The 15,401-nt window shown below is 30.5% G+C and overlaps 1 protein-coding gene across 2 annotated transcripts; it reads right to left on the reverse strand.

The window, feature by feature from the left end:
* Positions 1-207: 207 nt before the first annotated feature.
* Positions 208-4,381, reverse strand: LOC133690503 (RGS1-HXK1-interacting protein 1-like). 2 transcript variants are annotated; one of them, XM_062110727.1, is made up of 9 exons: positions 3,973-4,381; positions 3,801-3,867; positions 3,632-3,709; positions 3,249-3,301; positions 2,484-2,591; positions 1,522-1,574; positions 1,346-1,410; positions 1,194-1,252; positions 208-557 (listed from the first exon to the last, which is right to left on the reverse strand). In XM_062110727.1, exons 1-9 carry the CDS (start codon positions 4,234-4,236, stop codon positions 468-470), a joined length of 837 nt encoding a protein of 278 aa, XP_061966711.1. In that variant the 5' UTR covers positions 4,237-4,381; the 3' UTR covers positions 208-467. The 2 variants fall into 2 exon arrangements, with proteins under 2 accessions (XP_061966711.1, XP_061966712.1); XM_062110728.1 differs by having other exon boundaries at positions 2,484-2,567; positions 3,973-4,377.
* Positions 4,382-15,401: the final 11,020 nt, after the last annotated feature.

Below are 15,401 nucleotides of genomic sequence, written 5' to 3' on the forward strand. Positions count from 1 at the left end.
GAAATCACTTCGACTAAAATCAGACTCGGGTTTTCCTACATGCGAGGCAAATCAGGTTACAAAATACACTTCAACATAATTTTGAAGCCCGATAAGAGTGCCTACACAAGCATCGTGCCTGATATTATTGGACCAGTAGCAACTACTACCAAGTTGAAACATCCACCAGAATGTCCAGGTATAAACACTAATGCAATTTGGCAAAGCTTGAGACAACGCGGTACTCCTACCGTTGTATATCCATTTGCAATGGAATTCTTTCACATCTGTATTTATTCATGTACACACGGACAAATATTCCCTTGCTGAGGAAGTATCATTGGCAGTGCTTTTGTTTCTAAACGTGCAAAATCAAAACTCAAACTTCAAGAAGAGAAGCCATCTCTTGCATGGAAGATATGTGATTGTAAATTAAGATCTTACGCCTCCATTACATGGGAAAAAATAGATAGCGAGCAACAAGCATTTCAGACTGAAATTCCATGGTTACTGATTTTTGCGACCTCCTTGGACAAAGCATTCCTTTCTTGCTTTGCCTCAGATGCAAGGCTGGAAACCTGCAACCCAAATCATCCAATATATGCAAGTTTAAATGCTTTGATAACAGAACAAAGCAAGAAAAAACAAAAAAAAAAAAGTTTAACAAGATATGATTACGCCTGCACCCAGTCCAGAATTCATTATAGCAAGTGTAAGCAAAAAAAATTGTGTAATGGCCACAGCAGGTGTGTTCACAAGAAAAGCTTGTATCTGCAAAAGTTCTAGCCCTATAATGGCATCATAGTGATTTGTTTTCAAGAGGGCATTTACTTTATATAGAGTACTTAAACTAAATCTATCCCTTAAGACCCTAATGAGTTTTGCCTGAAATTCTAAAATGTTGCTTGCTAGCCTATGCATACATAATACCCGGAACATGGTGCTATAAGTGACTGGTTTCATCTGTGTGCGAGAGCAATCCCACCCTAAGTTTACATCTGTACAGATTTTTCTTCCATTTTAATGTCACTGCTAAGCAAATAGAAAATGAACTTGGAAAAATTGTTTTCTTTTAACAAAACTAAAATATAAACCATGATAAATCACAAACATATAATACAACACAAAGTGCAAGTTTTGTATACTCTTCACATCTTAATAGATTATACAAACATGTGGACACCACATCTATGGTTAATATCTAAAATGCTTACTTGAGACCGGAATTTAGATGCTTCTGCTCTAGGCAATTCACAAAGGATATCCCTCAACCCTGAAGCAACAAAGCAAATTTGGTGAGCATGTGTTTTATCCATACAACTAGTTTGCTTAATGTCAACAATAAGGAGGCTGTGGTAGTACATACCCGTAGCTTGTCGTTCGATCTTATAAGCTGAGCGAATTACACCTTGGATCTGCTTCCCTGCTTGCCTGTAACCATAGAGAACACAGTTTCAGCAGGAATAATTAGCCAAATGGAAATATCTCCTTCCATGCTTTTCAAAAGTGAGCATCAGAAGCCCTTTCTCCAAATTCACAAACCTGAGCTTTGTCCTTCCCCGGATCAATTCTTCTTCTGCTAATGATGCTCTCCTCTGAAAAACAATATTTTATGTCATGGGGTGCACCCCAAGGAATACATGGAAAAAGATAACTAAGATTAACAGCCTGCAGTTTGACCTGAGGAATGCATTCTCTGTACCTACTCCTATTTCTAAAATATATTCCATCCTCGTACTGTACTGTCCCCCCAGTAAGTACAGGGTGGAGAATGGGATTCCTCACAAAACATAAACCTGACAACTAATTAATTCTTAGAAGTTCAATGGTCAAATAACACATTAACACACCCAAAGAAAGTAAATTAGTTTTCCCCCATGTATATGCAACCAGTCTGGGGGTCATAACGCCCATCCCCAACATCAAACCCTCCCAGAATCAATCTTGCCCTACATCCCAGCCTGGTAAGGCAACGAACCTCCCTCAAATATGTTCCAGATGAAGTAGGATTTGCAGGAGTATGGTTGAGAGGGAGTATCTTCCCTACAGACTAATAACCTTTCAGGGCAGAGAGTTCCTGCTGATATTTATATTTCCTTCAGCACTTTGTTTTCTCTGTCAACATGTATTCTTCATTGACTTTTGTTGTTGGGGCGCGGAGGTTGGAACGGAGAAAACTCAGTACATTTGGCTACTGTCAAGTTTTCCCAGAGGCACACGGTGCATCACATGTTCATGATGCGATGCGATGCGATGCAAAATATAAACTCCACTTTCTCCAATCAATCTCATCCTTGCCCTAGATTACCTTGCAGGCTTTATGTTAAATGTAAACTATAGTTCAAGAGTGGGGCCTTCCATTCCATGAATAGCAATAAACACTGAGATTTTGAACCAAGAAACAGCTTTTCTCCTTTTAGAGTTTAGACGCGTAGAAACAGAAGATAAAAATAACACATTATCAATAACTCGTCATGAAATAAATGATACAAGTGAGAGGTTACCTCCAACTTCTCACTTTCAGCCTTCAAGAGGCTAATCGACTGTCGCAATTCCTTGACTTTAGCATCAGCTTGGGAAAGCAAGGCCTGTGACAAGCAATAGGGTTGAAACTAAAGTTCTGATCAGCGCATACATGTTTAATGTGCTCACCACAAATGCTTAGCATTAGCATGATGCTTCTGCACTCGTGGAGTTGTAAACAAATGGATAGCAGATCGACTTATCGAATCAAAACTATATCAGCCTTATAAACAACAAAGAAATCCTTGACTGAAGTGATAATGTCGCCCTAAAAACATTTCCCATCATCAAAAGGGAATTTGAAAAACACTGAGCAAGATGCAGTGAAACTCCATTTTGTAGCATAGCGATGATGGCTCACATTATGCAAACATGTAGTTTTAGTTGTTTCCAGGGAAAGTGTCTGCTCAAGCCAAGTGTCCTTTACATGGAGCATTACATATTTTTACTAACACATAATATACATGTGTGAATTTATTTGTTCAAGAGTTACAAGTGCAGAAAGGAGGAACTGACATCCAGGTGACTTGTGGCCATCTTAGTAACCTTCGGAATGTAATTCCTTTTGTAAGCACATTTACCTTCTGCCGGTGAAGGGGCATAGTAAAACCTCATTACAACGGGTTCCTAACATAGAAGTTCTGATTGAGGGGGCATATTTAGAACCTAATTGGTTGCATTTTTTCGTTACAGACCTACTTACTGGGAAAGAAAAGGAAAGAAAAGGTGGGGAGCCTTATGCTCACCTCTTCACTCGTAAAAAGGCGCAAGGTCTTGTAGTACAAAATGCGTCTTGGTCCTGCATGACATAAATTGCAGCAATAACCATCAGTTTGAAAGAAGCAACAAGCTTCAGAGACAATTGGAGACGGAAAAAGAAAAAAAATGCTTCTTATATGTTACAAACTTCACCATGCATTGAGACTAAATTAAAAGGCAGCAACATTATCAAAATTCAAAATTTCAATACAATTCACATTCAATCTTATTCAGCTTTATTCCAACTCCTTGTACAACAAATCAATGACCCATTGCATCGTATGACAAACATTTCATTAAATAACATAAAAGGGTAAGCTTAGACTCGTAGAAACAATAATTATTCATAAAAATAATTTGAAGACCATACTTTTAAGAACTACGAATCCCAAGCCAACGGCAACCGCACTGGTAATCAACGGATGGGAAGCTGCAACATTAATTCCCTCTAAAAAAAAATCACCAAACATTAAAGCCTAAAAAAAAACAAATAAAATACCTCAACTCCAATTACAATGTGAACAATAAATTCTTAATACCTTTAGCCTTGCCAAATAATTTATCCTCATAAACACCAATCTCTGACGTAACATATTGCAAAGAATCCTACAATTAATTCACAATAAAAAAAAAAACAATGCGAATAAATTTATCAAAAAAAAAAGTTAAGTACATTTAGTGCCAATTCTTTTAATAGAATAATGAGCTCACAATTGTTTGGCTAAAATGAGCCTGGGAAGTTGTGATGATTTCAGAGAAGCGAGATTTTGAAGATTCAATGGCGATGTCGAGTGAATCTTGGATGGTTTTTTGGTAAATAAGAGCATGTTGCAAGGCGTTGTCGATCCATGGCGCGGTTTCTTCTAGAGCTTTCGATTTTAGTATCGAAGTCAAATCCGTTTCTGCTGTTGGTCGCGGTGGCAGATGGGTGCTTGGCTTCTCCTCCGGTGATGGTGATTCTGCGTCCGTCGGCATTTTGAGAGCGATGGTTAGCTTCGATCAAACACGAGGTTCTGTTTTTAATTCGCTTGCGTTTGTGGTGATTTGGGCCTGGATGACTCAAACCTCGCATTTATTCGGGTCGAAAATATATTTTGGGGCAGAACATTAGCTCTTGAGCCCGGAGACGATCATTCAAGAAAGAAAAATTATTCTAGGTTTATTTCATTTTACATTTTGTTTATATTATTTTAAAAATTATGATTTATTCTCTAAATTTTAAAATTTCATAGCACTTTATTTATATATATATATATATGACACAAAAAAATTAATAAAAAATATTATATTATTTACATGTCTATTAATATATTCAATTAAAAAATTAAAAAATTTTAATTGTTTTAAAATAACAAAATTATTATTCAAAAAAACTTTCTTCCTGTTTGCGAAACATGATCCTTATCACTAACTTCAATTCAGTCATATCATATGTTTCCAAAAAGCCTAGCAGATTTTTCTAGCTACCAAGATGGCTTCGTCATGTTTGATATTGCATTTAAACAGAGATTATACAAAATTTTAAAAAATAAAATTTTTTTATTTTTTATTTTTTGATGTATTGATATCAAAAATAATTTTTAAAAAATAATTATTATTACACTTTCGAATATCCCTTCATCTGAGAAGGGGTGAAAGGATAAAAAATAAACTTTTATTTTTTTATGCATTGTGGATGAAAATATTAATTTTATATTTCCATCCAAGTGTTTGACAGTTTTTTAAAGGGTTCATGCTTTTTTTAAATTTAGATTTTGTTGCATTATCTAATTGTTAAAGTTTGTTACAATGAGAGTTTATTTTACATTATAACTACTAGTGTATATGAAAAATTAAAATATATGATCATAAGAGAATTTTTAAATTGATATATTATGTTGTAGGAAAAGAAAATATTGAATATGTAAAAGACTTAATGTACCTTTGACTATCTTAATTTGTGCAAATTTATAGATAATTTCTTGACTAAAATCAAATATTAATGAAAAAAATTAAGTTAGTTTTAGGGATGCGTGTTGTTAATGTTCCAAAATAGAAGAAAGAAATATAGAAAAGATAAAAATATATTTGGTTAAAAAGACAAAGATAAAAATACAAAATAAATATGTTTTTAGAACAATTATAAGTGAATTCCTATATTTTCAAGAAAATGCGCATGGATCTTGCATGACTGTCAGACCCAAGCTCTCGGATCTAGCGTGGCTGCCAGACCCAATACGTATGAGTCTAGCAAAGAATTGAGTGGAAGTTTAAAAATTTTCTCACTTAATTAGGTTTAATAACATTATTAAAATATTTTCCATACTATTAATATTTTTTTTATTTTTTTAAAAAAATGATATTGGTCCGCTGCGGAGCACGACCAATGAACTATTGCCTCCATTAAATCATCACATTATGTAATAAATACCTTTTATGGATAATTAACATATTTATGGTCTCTTTATGGATTCCAACAAACACGAAAAGATATATAGGTCATTGAAATCATTATAACAATAGCTAAAATTGTGGACTGCATAATGCAGTCCACAGTAAAATGCTGAGCAGTTTTTTTTTTTTTTGTTTTGCTTTTTTTTAAGCTATTTTATTTTTTCTAAGTTGTTTTTTTCTTTTTTTTTTGTAATGAATATTTTTTTGTTTAATTTTTTTTGTTAATGTTAAATTTTTTTCTATTTAGTTATCAAATTTTCATAACACGAGTTCCGGGTTTGACGGGTTAACCTGGATTTTTTTTCAGGTTTTCTTTTTAATTAATTATTTTTTCGAGTGCAGTCCACAGTGAAATGCTGAGCTGTCTTTTTTTTTTTTGCGTTTTGCTTTGTTTTTTTTAAACAGTTTTTTTTCTTTTCTTTTTTTGCTTTTTGCTTTGTTTTTTTGAGCTGTTTTTTTTTTCTTTGTTTTTTTAATGAATATTTTTTTTATTTTTTTTTTTTAATGTTAAATTTTTTTTTATTTAGTTATCAAACTTTCATGACACAGGTTCCGGGTTTGACGGGTTAACCCGGATTTTTTTTCTGGTTTTTCTTTTTAATTAATTTTTTTGTTTAATTTAGTTTGTTAATGTTAAATTTTTTCTATTTAGTTATCAAACTTTCATGACACGGATTCCGGGTTTGACGGGTTAACCCAGCTAATTCTGGGTTAACCCGTAATTTTTTTTTTCCATCCCAGTTATTAAATTTTCATGACACGAATCCTAGATTTGACAGGTTAACCTAGTTAATTCGGATTTTTTTCTTTTTCTTCATGTAGGCTTTTTTCTTTTTAAAAAAATTAATATTTTTTTTGTTTAGTATTTTTGCTTTTATTTCCTTTTTCATTATTATTTTTAAAAAAATTAGTTTGTTAATATTAAGTTTTTTTCTATTTAGTTATCAAACTTTCATGACACGGATCTCAGGTTAACGGATTAACCTGGTTTGACGGGTTAACCCAGGTAATTCAGATTTTTTTTCTATTTCTTCATTAGTTTTTTTCTTCATGTAGGTTTTTTTTCTTTTTAATTAATCTTTTTTTTCACTTTAGTTTATTAATGTTAATTTTTTCCTATTTAATTATCACACTCTCATGATACGAATCCCAGGTTTGACGGGTTAACCTGATTTGGTGGGCTAACCCAGTTGATTCGGATTTTTTTTCTTTTTTTTTTCCAATTTCTTCTTTAAATATTGTAATTAACTATAACTAAAAGACATCAATCTTTTTTCTTTCAATTTCATAACACGAATCCCAGGTTTGAAGGGTTAAACCAGTTGATTCAAATTGTTTTTTCTTTTTCTTAAGTAATTTTTTTCTTTCAATTTCATCTTTTAATATCGATTTGATTAACAATTAAACTTTATGATTTGTTTTGTTTACTGTTCATTAGATTATTGTGATCTCATAAGGGGATTTTACTGTACCTCTCCTTGCAAAGCACTATTCATTGGAATAATGCTTTGCTTTATTGTTTTTTTCTTTTCAATTAATATTTTTTTAATTTTATTCTGTAATATTAAATTTTTTTTTCCTTTTTAATTATTACACTTTTATAACAAGACCTTACAAGCAGACTCATATCCAAGGCTCCGGGTTTGATGTTGCAACCAAACTCACTTACACTTAGGTCATACAAGTTTAATATTATTATTAATATTATAAATATAACTTTTGGGTCAGGAGTAGCAAACAGACCCAATGCTCTTAGACATAACTTCGTAGAAAGAGCTAACACTCTTAGATTTTAACCTTTTTTGATATTTTTTATACAAAAAATTTGACCTACGGCGTAGCACGGGCCATGTTTCTAGTAGTTATGAAACTTGGCATGACCCAACGAGTTGATCTGAGACCCGGTAACCTGGGGTCTTGGTCGGGTTTTAAATAAGCAAAACCTGGGTTTGCAATTAACCCGGTCAAACCCAAGTGACATACCAGGTTAACTCGAAACCTTGGTGACTTGGCGTAACCCGAATGAGATCCAACTTTTTTATATATTTTTTAACAAACTCAAAAAATATAAAATTAATTCATGGATACTTAGCTTCACATATTTTTTGTATAGCCTACATATACATGAAATGTTTATTAACTTTTTAATATGGGATAACTATACATAGTCTACATCCACGTGAAATGTTTCTTAACTTTTCCATGTGAGATAACTATATATAGGGTCTGTTTGGGAAAGCGGTGCAAACGACGTTCTTCAAATTTTGATTTTTTTTTGCTATTTTTTTTTATGTTTTTATATTATTTTGATGAGGTGATCTCAAAAATAATTTTAAAAAATAAAAAAAAACATCATTTTAATGTATTTCTAAGCGAAAAGAACTTTTAACCGCTATCACAATCCCAAATAAGCCAATAGCCTAAATCCATATGAATTGTTTCTTAACTTTTCCATGTGGGATATTACAATCTCAAGCATTTTTTTATTTTTACTATGTTGACATCGACCAAGGGGTCGGGTTCTATGTCACACGAGTTGACCTGGGTCAACCCCAGACTAGGTTTAATAATTATGATTAAGATTATTGGCAAATAATGGAAGAGATGAATTTGATGGTTAGTAGTAATAAGAAGCTTAAACTAAAGGTGGTGGTAAATTCAAACGTGGAGCTTGTTTCACCAAAAAGGATGAAGACTTTATAAAAAGTACCAAGGTTACTTAGTTCGATAACAAGGATCCTAAACAAAAAGCTCCTATAAGGAATGCTTAATGGGTGATACTCCCATGAATGAGATGGGTGAGGAGGATGTCACAGTTTCTGACAACGATTTGAGTTTGAAGAAAAATGATGAAAAAAATTGTTCAACTATTTATTTTTTTGGCAGCAAATAAACATAGATTCTATAAACCCCATGAAGAAACCCTAATTATGAAAGTCCTTAGATAAAAAGTAGGGTATTTATTCTTGGTCGGCGGCCTTCTGAGACAATGAAAATTGAAGGAATGATTTATACTTATAGGTCTGAGGAATGAATTATATCTTGTAAACTTTTACACTAAGAATGGTTATCATACTATTCTTTTTGGTGAATCTTGGATGGTTGTTGATCATATTTTGATAGTTTAGGAATAGTGGTCAAGTTTTGATCATGACAAAGCTTAAATAGATATAGCATTAGTTTGGGTTAGAATTATGAAGATGTTTTTTTTTTGAAATATTATGATAAAATTATTCTCATATGTATAGGTAATCATATCGGGTGTTTGGTTCAGGAAAATAACTAAAAAACACTTGACCACTATATTTTTTCTTGATACAAGTTGTGTGGTTTAGTCATTTACTAGTCACTTGCTCATATGCCATCACAATGAAATTTTCAACAATGCTATTAAACCTAGCCAAACTCGTTTGGTCAAGATAGTGACTCGTCGACCTGGCCTCTAGACTGAGCTGGCTTTCAAAGTAAATCGGGTGAGAGTTATTGTGATAAAATTATTCTCATATGTATAGGGAATCATATCGGGTATTTTGTTCAAGAAAATAACTAAAAAACACTTGACCATTATATTTTTTTTCTTGATACAATTTTATCACAAGATATTGTGATAAAATTATTCTCATATGTATAGGTAATCATATCGGGTGTTTTGTTCAGGAAAATAACTAAAAAACACTTGACCACTATATTTTTTCTTGATACGAGTTGTGTGGTTTAGTCATTTACTAGTCACTTGCTCATATGCCATCACAATGAAATTTTCAACAATGCTATTAAACCTAGCCAAACTCGGTTGGTCAAGATAGTGACTTGTCGACCTGGCCTGTAGACTGAGCTGGCTTTCAAAGTAAATCGGGTGAAAGTTAACCTGGTATGGCACAACCGACCTAGTAGGTGCACGTGATTCGATCAACTCGGTCACAACTCGGTTTGAATTAAAAAAAGATGTCGATTTAATGTTCTTTTGTAAAAAAAAATGGAATGATGACATTTTAGATTGACCCAAATCGAATTGGGTTAACTTGTTCAACTCATAACCTAGGTCTTTGCCTTGTCCTAGTCTAATACCTTGATTTTTGGAATTTATGTTTTATTTAATTAAATGATTATAAAAATATATTTTTGTAAAAAACACAACAAATAAAATCATTGAGAAAAAAAATATTTTTTTAATCTAAACTTCATCTCTTTGTTGACATGTATTTTTATTATTTTAACGAAAGCACGTTTTTAATAGTAAGTATTATTTTTTAAATAAAAAATAATCATGATCTTAAAACAAGTTTTTTTTAAAATAATATATACAATAATATTCAATATTTTGTATGTGATTGAAGAAAAAAAATAAAAAATACGATAATATCATGTCAAAAATCTATTAAAAAATTTAAAGAACAAAAAAAATTATTTTCTTTGAATATCCATGCATGATTATTTTTTTGTTATCAAGTACATAATAATTGATACATAAATTATTAGCATTGCCATAAAAACCTATAATATAATTTAAGAATCATGAACAAACTGAATAATAATTTAAATACCATGTTAAGCTTTTTTTTCGTAGTATTTCAATCAAAATACAAAACAAAATTTTAAAGAAAAAAAAAAGAAGAAAGGGCCATGTGCTTGGGATAAAGAGAAGGGACCTGTACGTCTGCCCAATAGAAAAAAAGATAAGGTGCACGTGGACCTGCGAGGTCAAGTCCACGCATCTAGCCTCCCTTATTTATTTTAAAAAATAAATAAATCAAATAGTACGTAATTTATTTGCATAGATTTTGACAACTAAAAAGGTGCTTGGAAAATCAAGTTGGGTTTTTTACGGACTCAAAAATCCTTTTTTTTACTTGTTTTCACTTAAAAACACCCGGTAAATACTTTTCTGAACCTCAATAAATTAGTCTCCACTTAAAATGCCCCTAAATTGATTAAAAAATACCAAATTAAACCAAGAATTTTTTTTCTCGACCCCACTCTATTTTTTCCAACTATATGGCAGCTAAAAAAACACCTCAATTAAACTCTTCTTGTTAAGAGAAAGATGTTGACGCCAAATTCAACTTTTTATCCCTATAATCTGGCAAGCTGATTGTTTTTTTTCTCATTAACTATTTTCAAGCAAATCTCTCTCTCCTCATAAAATCAAGTGACTGACGCAAAACAAATGAAAAAAAATGAAAAATGAAGAAACTTTAAAGACTAAAATTGTTAAAAGCATGCCTATTGAACAGTTAAAAAACAAAAAAAAGACCTGCATTTTTATTTCATTGACAATTTTGGTCCCTGTATTTTTCATTTTTTGAAAGCAATAAAATAAAATTTTATTTTGCAAAATTAAGCATTGACTTAATAGAAAGACTTTTTTTGACACCACAAGAACTCTATAACAAGCAAAATGAAACAATTTATCAATTTTAATTCTTAGCTAATACAATAAGGAAGGATGATTTGAAAAAAAAAAAAAACCAATGATCGGAGTAGAAAATATTGCAAGGATAAAACAAGAAGAAAAGAAAAAAATTGCTCTAATCCATAGTGTTTTGTGAAGGAAGCTATACTGTTTTGTGAAGGGAGCTATAGTGTTTTTCCCTTTTATTTATCTATGATTTAATTGTCATTAGCCGATCAATTTTCTTGTATCATTATTTATTTATTTAAGTTATTTAAGTTCTTGCTCATTTTATTATTCTAGTTGTCTTACTTAACTTTACATTAATGTTATAATAAATATTGTTAATTAAGAATTTTTTATGTTTATAGATAGAAGAGTCCATCTTGAAATTACTTGTTAAATTCTTAAAAAAATACATCAAATCTAACAATGGAAGATAGAAATTAAAAAAAAATGACGTTGTGAATAAAAATCGCTTGAAATGATGGGTGATTTTAGGATCCCACCAAAAGTGTCGAAGGTGACTGACGCAAAACAAATGAAAAAAAATGAAAAATGAAGAAACTTTAAAGACTAAAATTGTTAAAAGCATGCCTATTGAACAGTTAAAAAACAAAAAAAAGACCTGCATTTTTATTTCATTGACAATTTTGGTCCCTGTATTTTTCATTTTTTGAAAGCAATAAAATAAAATTTTATTTTGCAAAATTAAGCATTGACTTAATAGAAAGACTTTTTTTGACACCACAAGAACTCTATAACAAGCAAAATGAAACAATTTATCAATTTTAATTCTTAGCTAATACAATAAGGAAGGATGATTTGAAAAAAAAAAAAAAACCAATGATCGGAGTAGAAAATATTGCAAGGATAAAACAAGAAGAAAAGAAAAAAATTGCTCTAATCCATAGTGTTTTGTGAAGGAAGCTATACTGTTTTGTGAAGGGAGCTATAGTGTTTTTCCCTTTTATTTATCTATGATTTAATTGTCATTAGCCGATCAATTTTCTTGTATCATTATTTATTTATTTAAGTTATTTAAGTTCTTGCTCATTTTATTATTCTAGTTGTCTTACTTAACTTTACATTAATGTTATAATAAATATTGTTAATTAAGAATTTTTTATGTTTATAGATAGAAGAGTCCATCTTGAAATTACTTGTTAAATTCTTAAAAAAATACATCAAATCTAACAATGGAAGATAGAAATTAAAAAAAAATGACGTTGTGAATAAAAATCGCTTGAAATGATGGGTGATTTTAGGATCCCACCAAAAGTGTCGAAGAATCTTGAAGAATTTCTTGATGTTAGTGAGTACAAAGATGTCAAAAAAAATTAGAAAGGAATGAATGAAAGGTCCAATATAAGTTGACTTTTTTTTATTATGGGTAATTGTTATTCATAAGAGGTGCTTTAGAGATGTTAATATTTTCTTCAAATATAGGTGAATTATCATATCTTAAATTAGATTACATAGATCAAAATCTATCAACTTTAATAAATCTTAGATATTTATTAAAATTGATATAATTTAAATATGGTGATCGATCATACCTAAAAAGTTAGAGACAACTCGTGCTTTTTTATTCATAACCATTTCGTGACCTCCTGTATCTCACTAGGGGATTGAACATCGAGAGTTAAACCATTAACAATCATGTGTTGACCTAATTTATTTTGTTGGTTTATGTTCATCTTACTTCTTCTTCTTCTTTGTATTTGTTTTATGTACCTACTTGATTGGATTTTTTGTTTATTATTTATCATTATTGTTTTATTACTAAAAACATTAAAACATTTGGGGTTAAAAACAATTGTTTTCACTGTTCAAATAAACAATGAAACAACTCTCTCTCTCTTCCACCTTTTTTAAAAATTTAACCCTTGGATTTTTTTTTCTTTTTTATTTACCACCTTTAACAATGAATTAATTGGGTTTCAGCTTCATGATTTGTTTTATTTGGCTCAATAGGAAGATCTTAAAATATTGGAATTTTGGTGTTTGGTTGATGCTTGATTAGACACAATAAAATTCAATGATATGGAATCGAAACAGTTGAAGGTTTAGGGACCCAATTCAAACTTGAAACAAATGTCTAGCCTTTTTTTACCAAACCAAGGACTAGATTAGATATACAAGAAAAACATAACTGGCATGTGTAACAAATGTGCCAACAAGCTAGATAGGTTGCAACATTATGATAATGTGTGCAACAACCAACAAGCTTTGGACATGGCGCCTCTAGTATGGCTATCCGTTTCTTTTTTCCATTCTTTTCATTTTATTTCTCTCTTATCTCCTCAGTTTCTATGCGTAAATCTCTTTTGTTTTTTATATTGAATTTGGTATTCATTATTTCAATTGCTATTTTAGCAATAATTATAGTTCGGTTTCATAAATTGATGTTTTGTAAACCATAAAATGGTGTTTGAAATCATGATTGCAAGGGATAATGCAAGATGGAAGACATAGTAAAAAAATATAAATGCAACGTATAAAAAAGACACATTCCATTGTGAGTTGCAATAGTTACCCACAATTTTTTTTTTGTCACTTGACTTTTTTTTACTTTTTTGAGCCTTTCAAACTAGGTTGACTTAGGATAGGGATTGATGTTTTGTTTATGTTGGCTTTATATGGTGTTTTCACAATGTTAAGAATAATTTTTAACATTAAGTTGATTCTTGGTTTGGTAAAATAAAATTTAGTTTTATTGATTCAAACCAACTACAACTTTAGGGATATGGTTCTAAATCGAAACAAATATTCAATCCATGTTTTTCCAAAGAAATAACATCTTTGTCTCTATTTCCTGACTCAATATTTGGAAAGAACTAACAAATTTGTTATCATTTTTTAACACGTAAAATTATCTAATTATTTCATTGAATATATGTATCAACTTTTCAGATTGTAATTAAAAACAACACCATTTTTTTATGGAAATTTTTTGTGCTCCATCTCACAACATAAACACATATAATCAAACAAGTATAGGAAAAGTATGGTTGCTAGGTTTTGACATGGTTGATGGCATACGAGAAGAAGCTAACAAAACAAATGGCATGAGATTATAGAATAGAAAGAGGTTAAATGTTAAACCCTTGTTTTATTGTATTAGATATTTTGTAACCCTAACCATGTTGTGGGCTGGGGGTTTGTAACCCCTTTTAAAATAGATGAAGACGTTTCTAAGCTTGTGAGAAGGGTGTTTTACCTTGGGTTTGGAATGAATCATAAAAGCCCTCGTGGAGGAGGGTTTAGGTGCATGTAAAAACTACAAAGTAAAAAAAAACAAAATGAATTAATGAAACCTACATCTATTTAGGTTTGAACTATAGACTTTATCTATGGGAAAACAACAAAAAAACAACTTGGTTTCCACGGTCTCATCAAATGAGCTAAAGAATTTTAAAATTTTCCTATATATGAAATATAATTAGATATACTTGGATAATGATTAAGAAAATCTAGTTGTAGTAATCACGCGGATGAATCTATTTTAACTGTCTTGTTTGAAACTAAAGTGACAATTAAATTTAAGAGGTTCACATGATGACCTCCATAAAATATATATTTTTATGATAAAACAATAATTCTAGGTCTTATCAAATAAGCTAGAAGATTTTAAAAATTTTCCATATACAAAATATAACTACATAAACTTGGATATCAATTACGAAAAGTCTAGTGTAAAATGAAAAGAAAGGATGTTATGGACAAGTTCATTTTCTTTTAGAAAAAAAAAGGTATGAAGTATGATAATTTTAAAATCCATAAAAGGTTTTGTGGATTCTTAGATAAATCTTAACATCGTTGAATACAAAAATGTTATAATTTTAGAAAACAAAGGATGAAAGATCCAATAAAGGTTAAGTTTGTTAGCATGGTGGACCATCTCATTAAAATCAATAATTTTCATATAAATAATAGCTATTTGAGTCAAGAAAATAGTTAAAAATATTTGTGTAATTATGGTATAAACAAATTTCTATAATTAGGTTGATATTATAGTTGATAGTAGTTGATTTTGTGAAATGTAAATTAGAATTATTGCTATCAAGTGAAAAGAGACTCTCACTGAATAGGTCCATTCAGTCAAATTGACAAAGTTTTAATAATGGGTAACCATTTTTCAAGATGGGTGCTTTTAGAGGTAGTAATACCTTCAACAAGCATGAGAAAGCGCTCAAGTTATAAATTATGATATATAGATCAAAACCTATCAATTATAATAAATCTTAGGTTACTATTAAAATCATCATAAATTAAACATGGTGCCGGACCATACTAAATAAGTATTGATGTT

This window comes from Populus nigra, chromosome 4, assembly GCF_951802175.1.
Source record: "Populus nigra chromosome 4, ddPopNigr1.1, whole genome shotgun sequence".
NCBI classification, from domain to species: domain Eukaryota; kingdom Viridiplantae; phylum Streptophyta; class Magnoliopsida; order Malpighiales; family Salicaceae; genus Populus; species Populus nigra.

What these genes read in the sequence shown, in the direction of transcription:
- LOC133690503 (XM_062110727.1), bottom strand. Translation starts at nt 4,236, where the DNA reads ATGCCGACGGACGCAGAATCACCATCACCGGAGGAGAAGCCAAGCACC. An exon ending in GGGATTCGTAGTTCTTAAAA is followed by an intron (nt 3,302 to 3,631) that starts GTATGGTCTTCA and finishes TATGTCATGCAG; the next exon opens with GACCAAGACGCATTTTGTAC. An exon ending in CGGGGAAGGACAAAGCTCAG is followed by an intron (nt 1,411 to 1,521) that starts GTTTGTGAATTT and finishes CTATGGTTACAG; the next exon opens with GCAAGCAGGGAAGCAGATCC.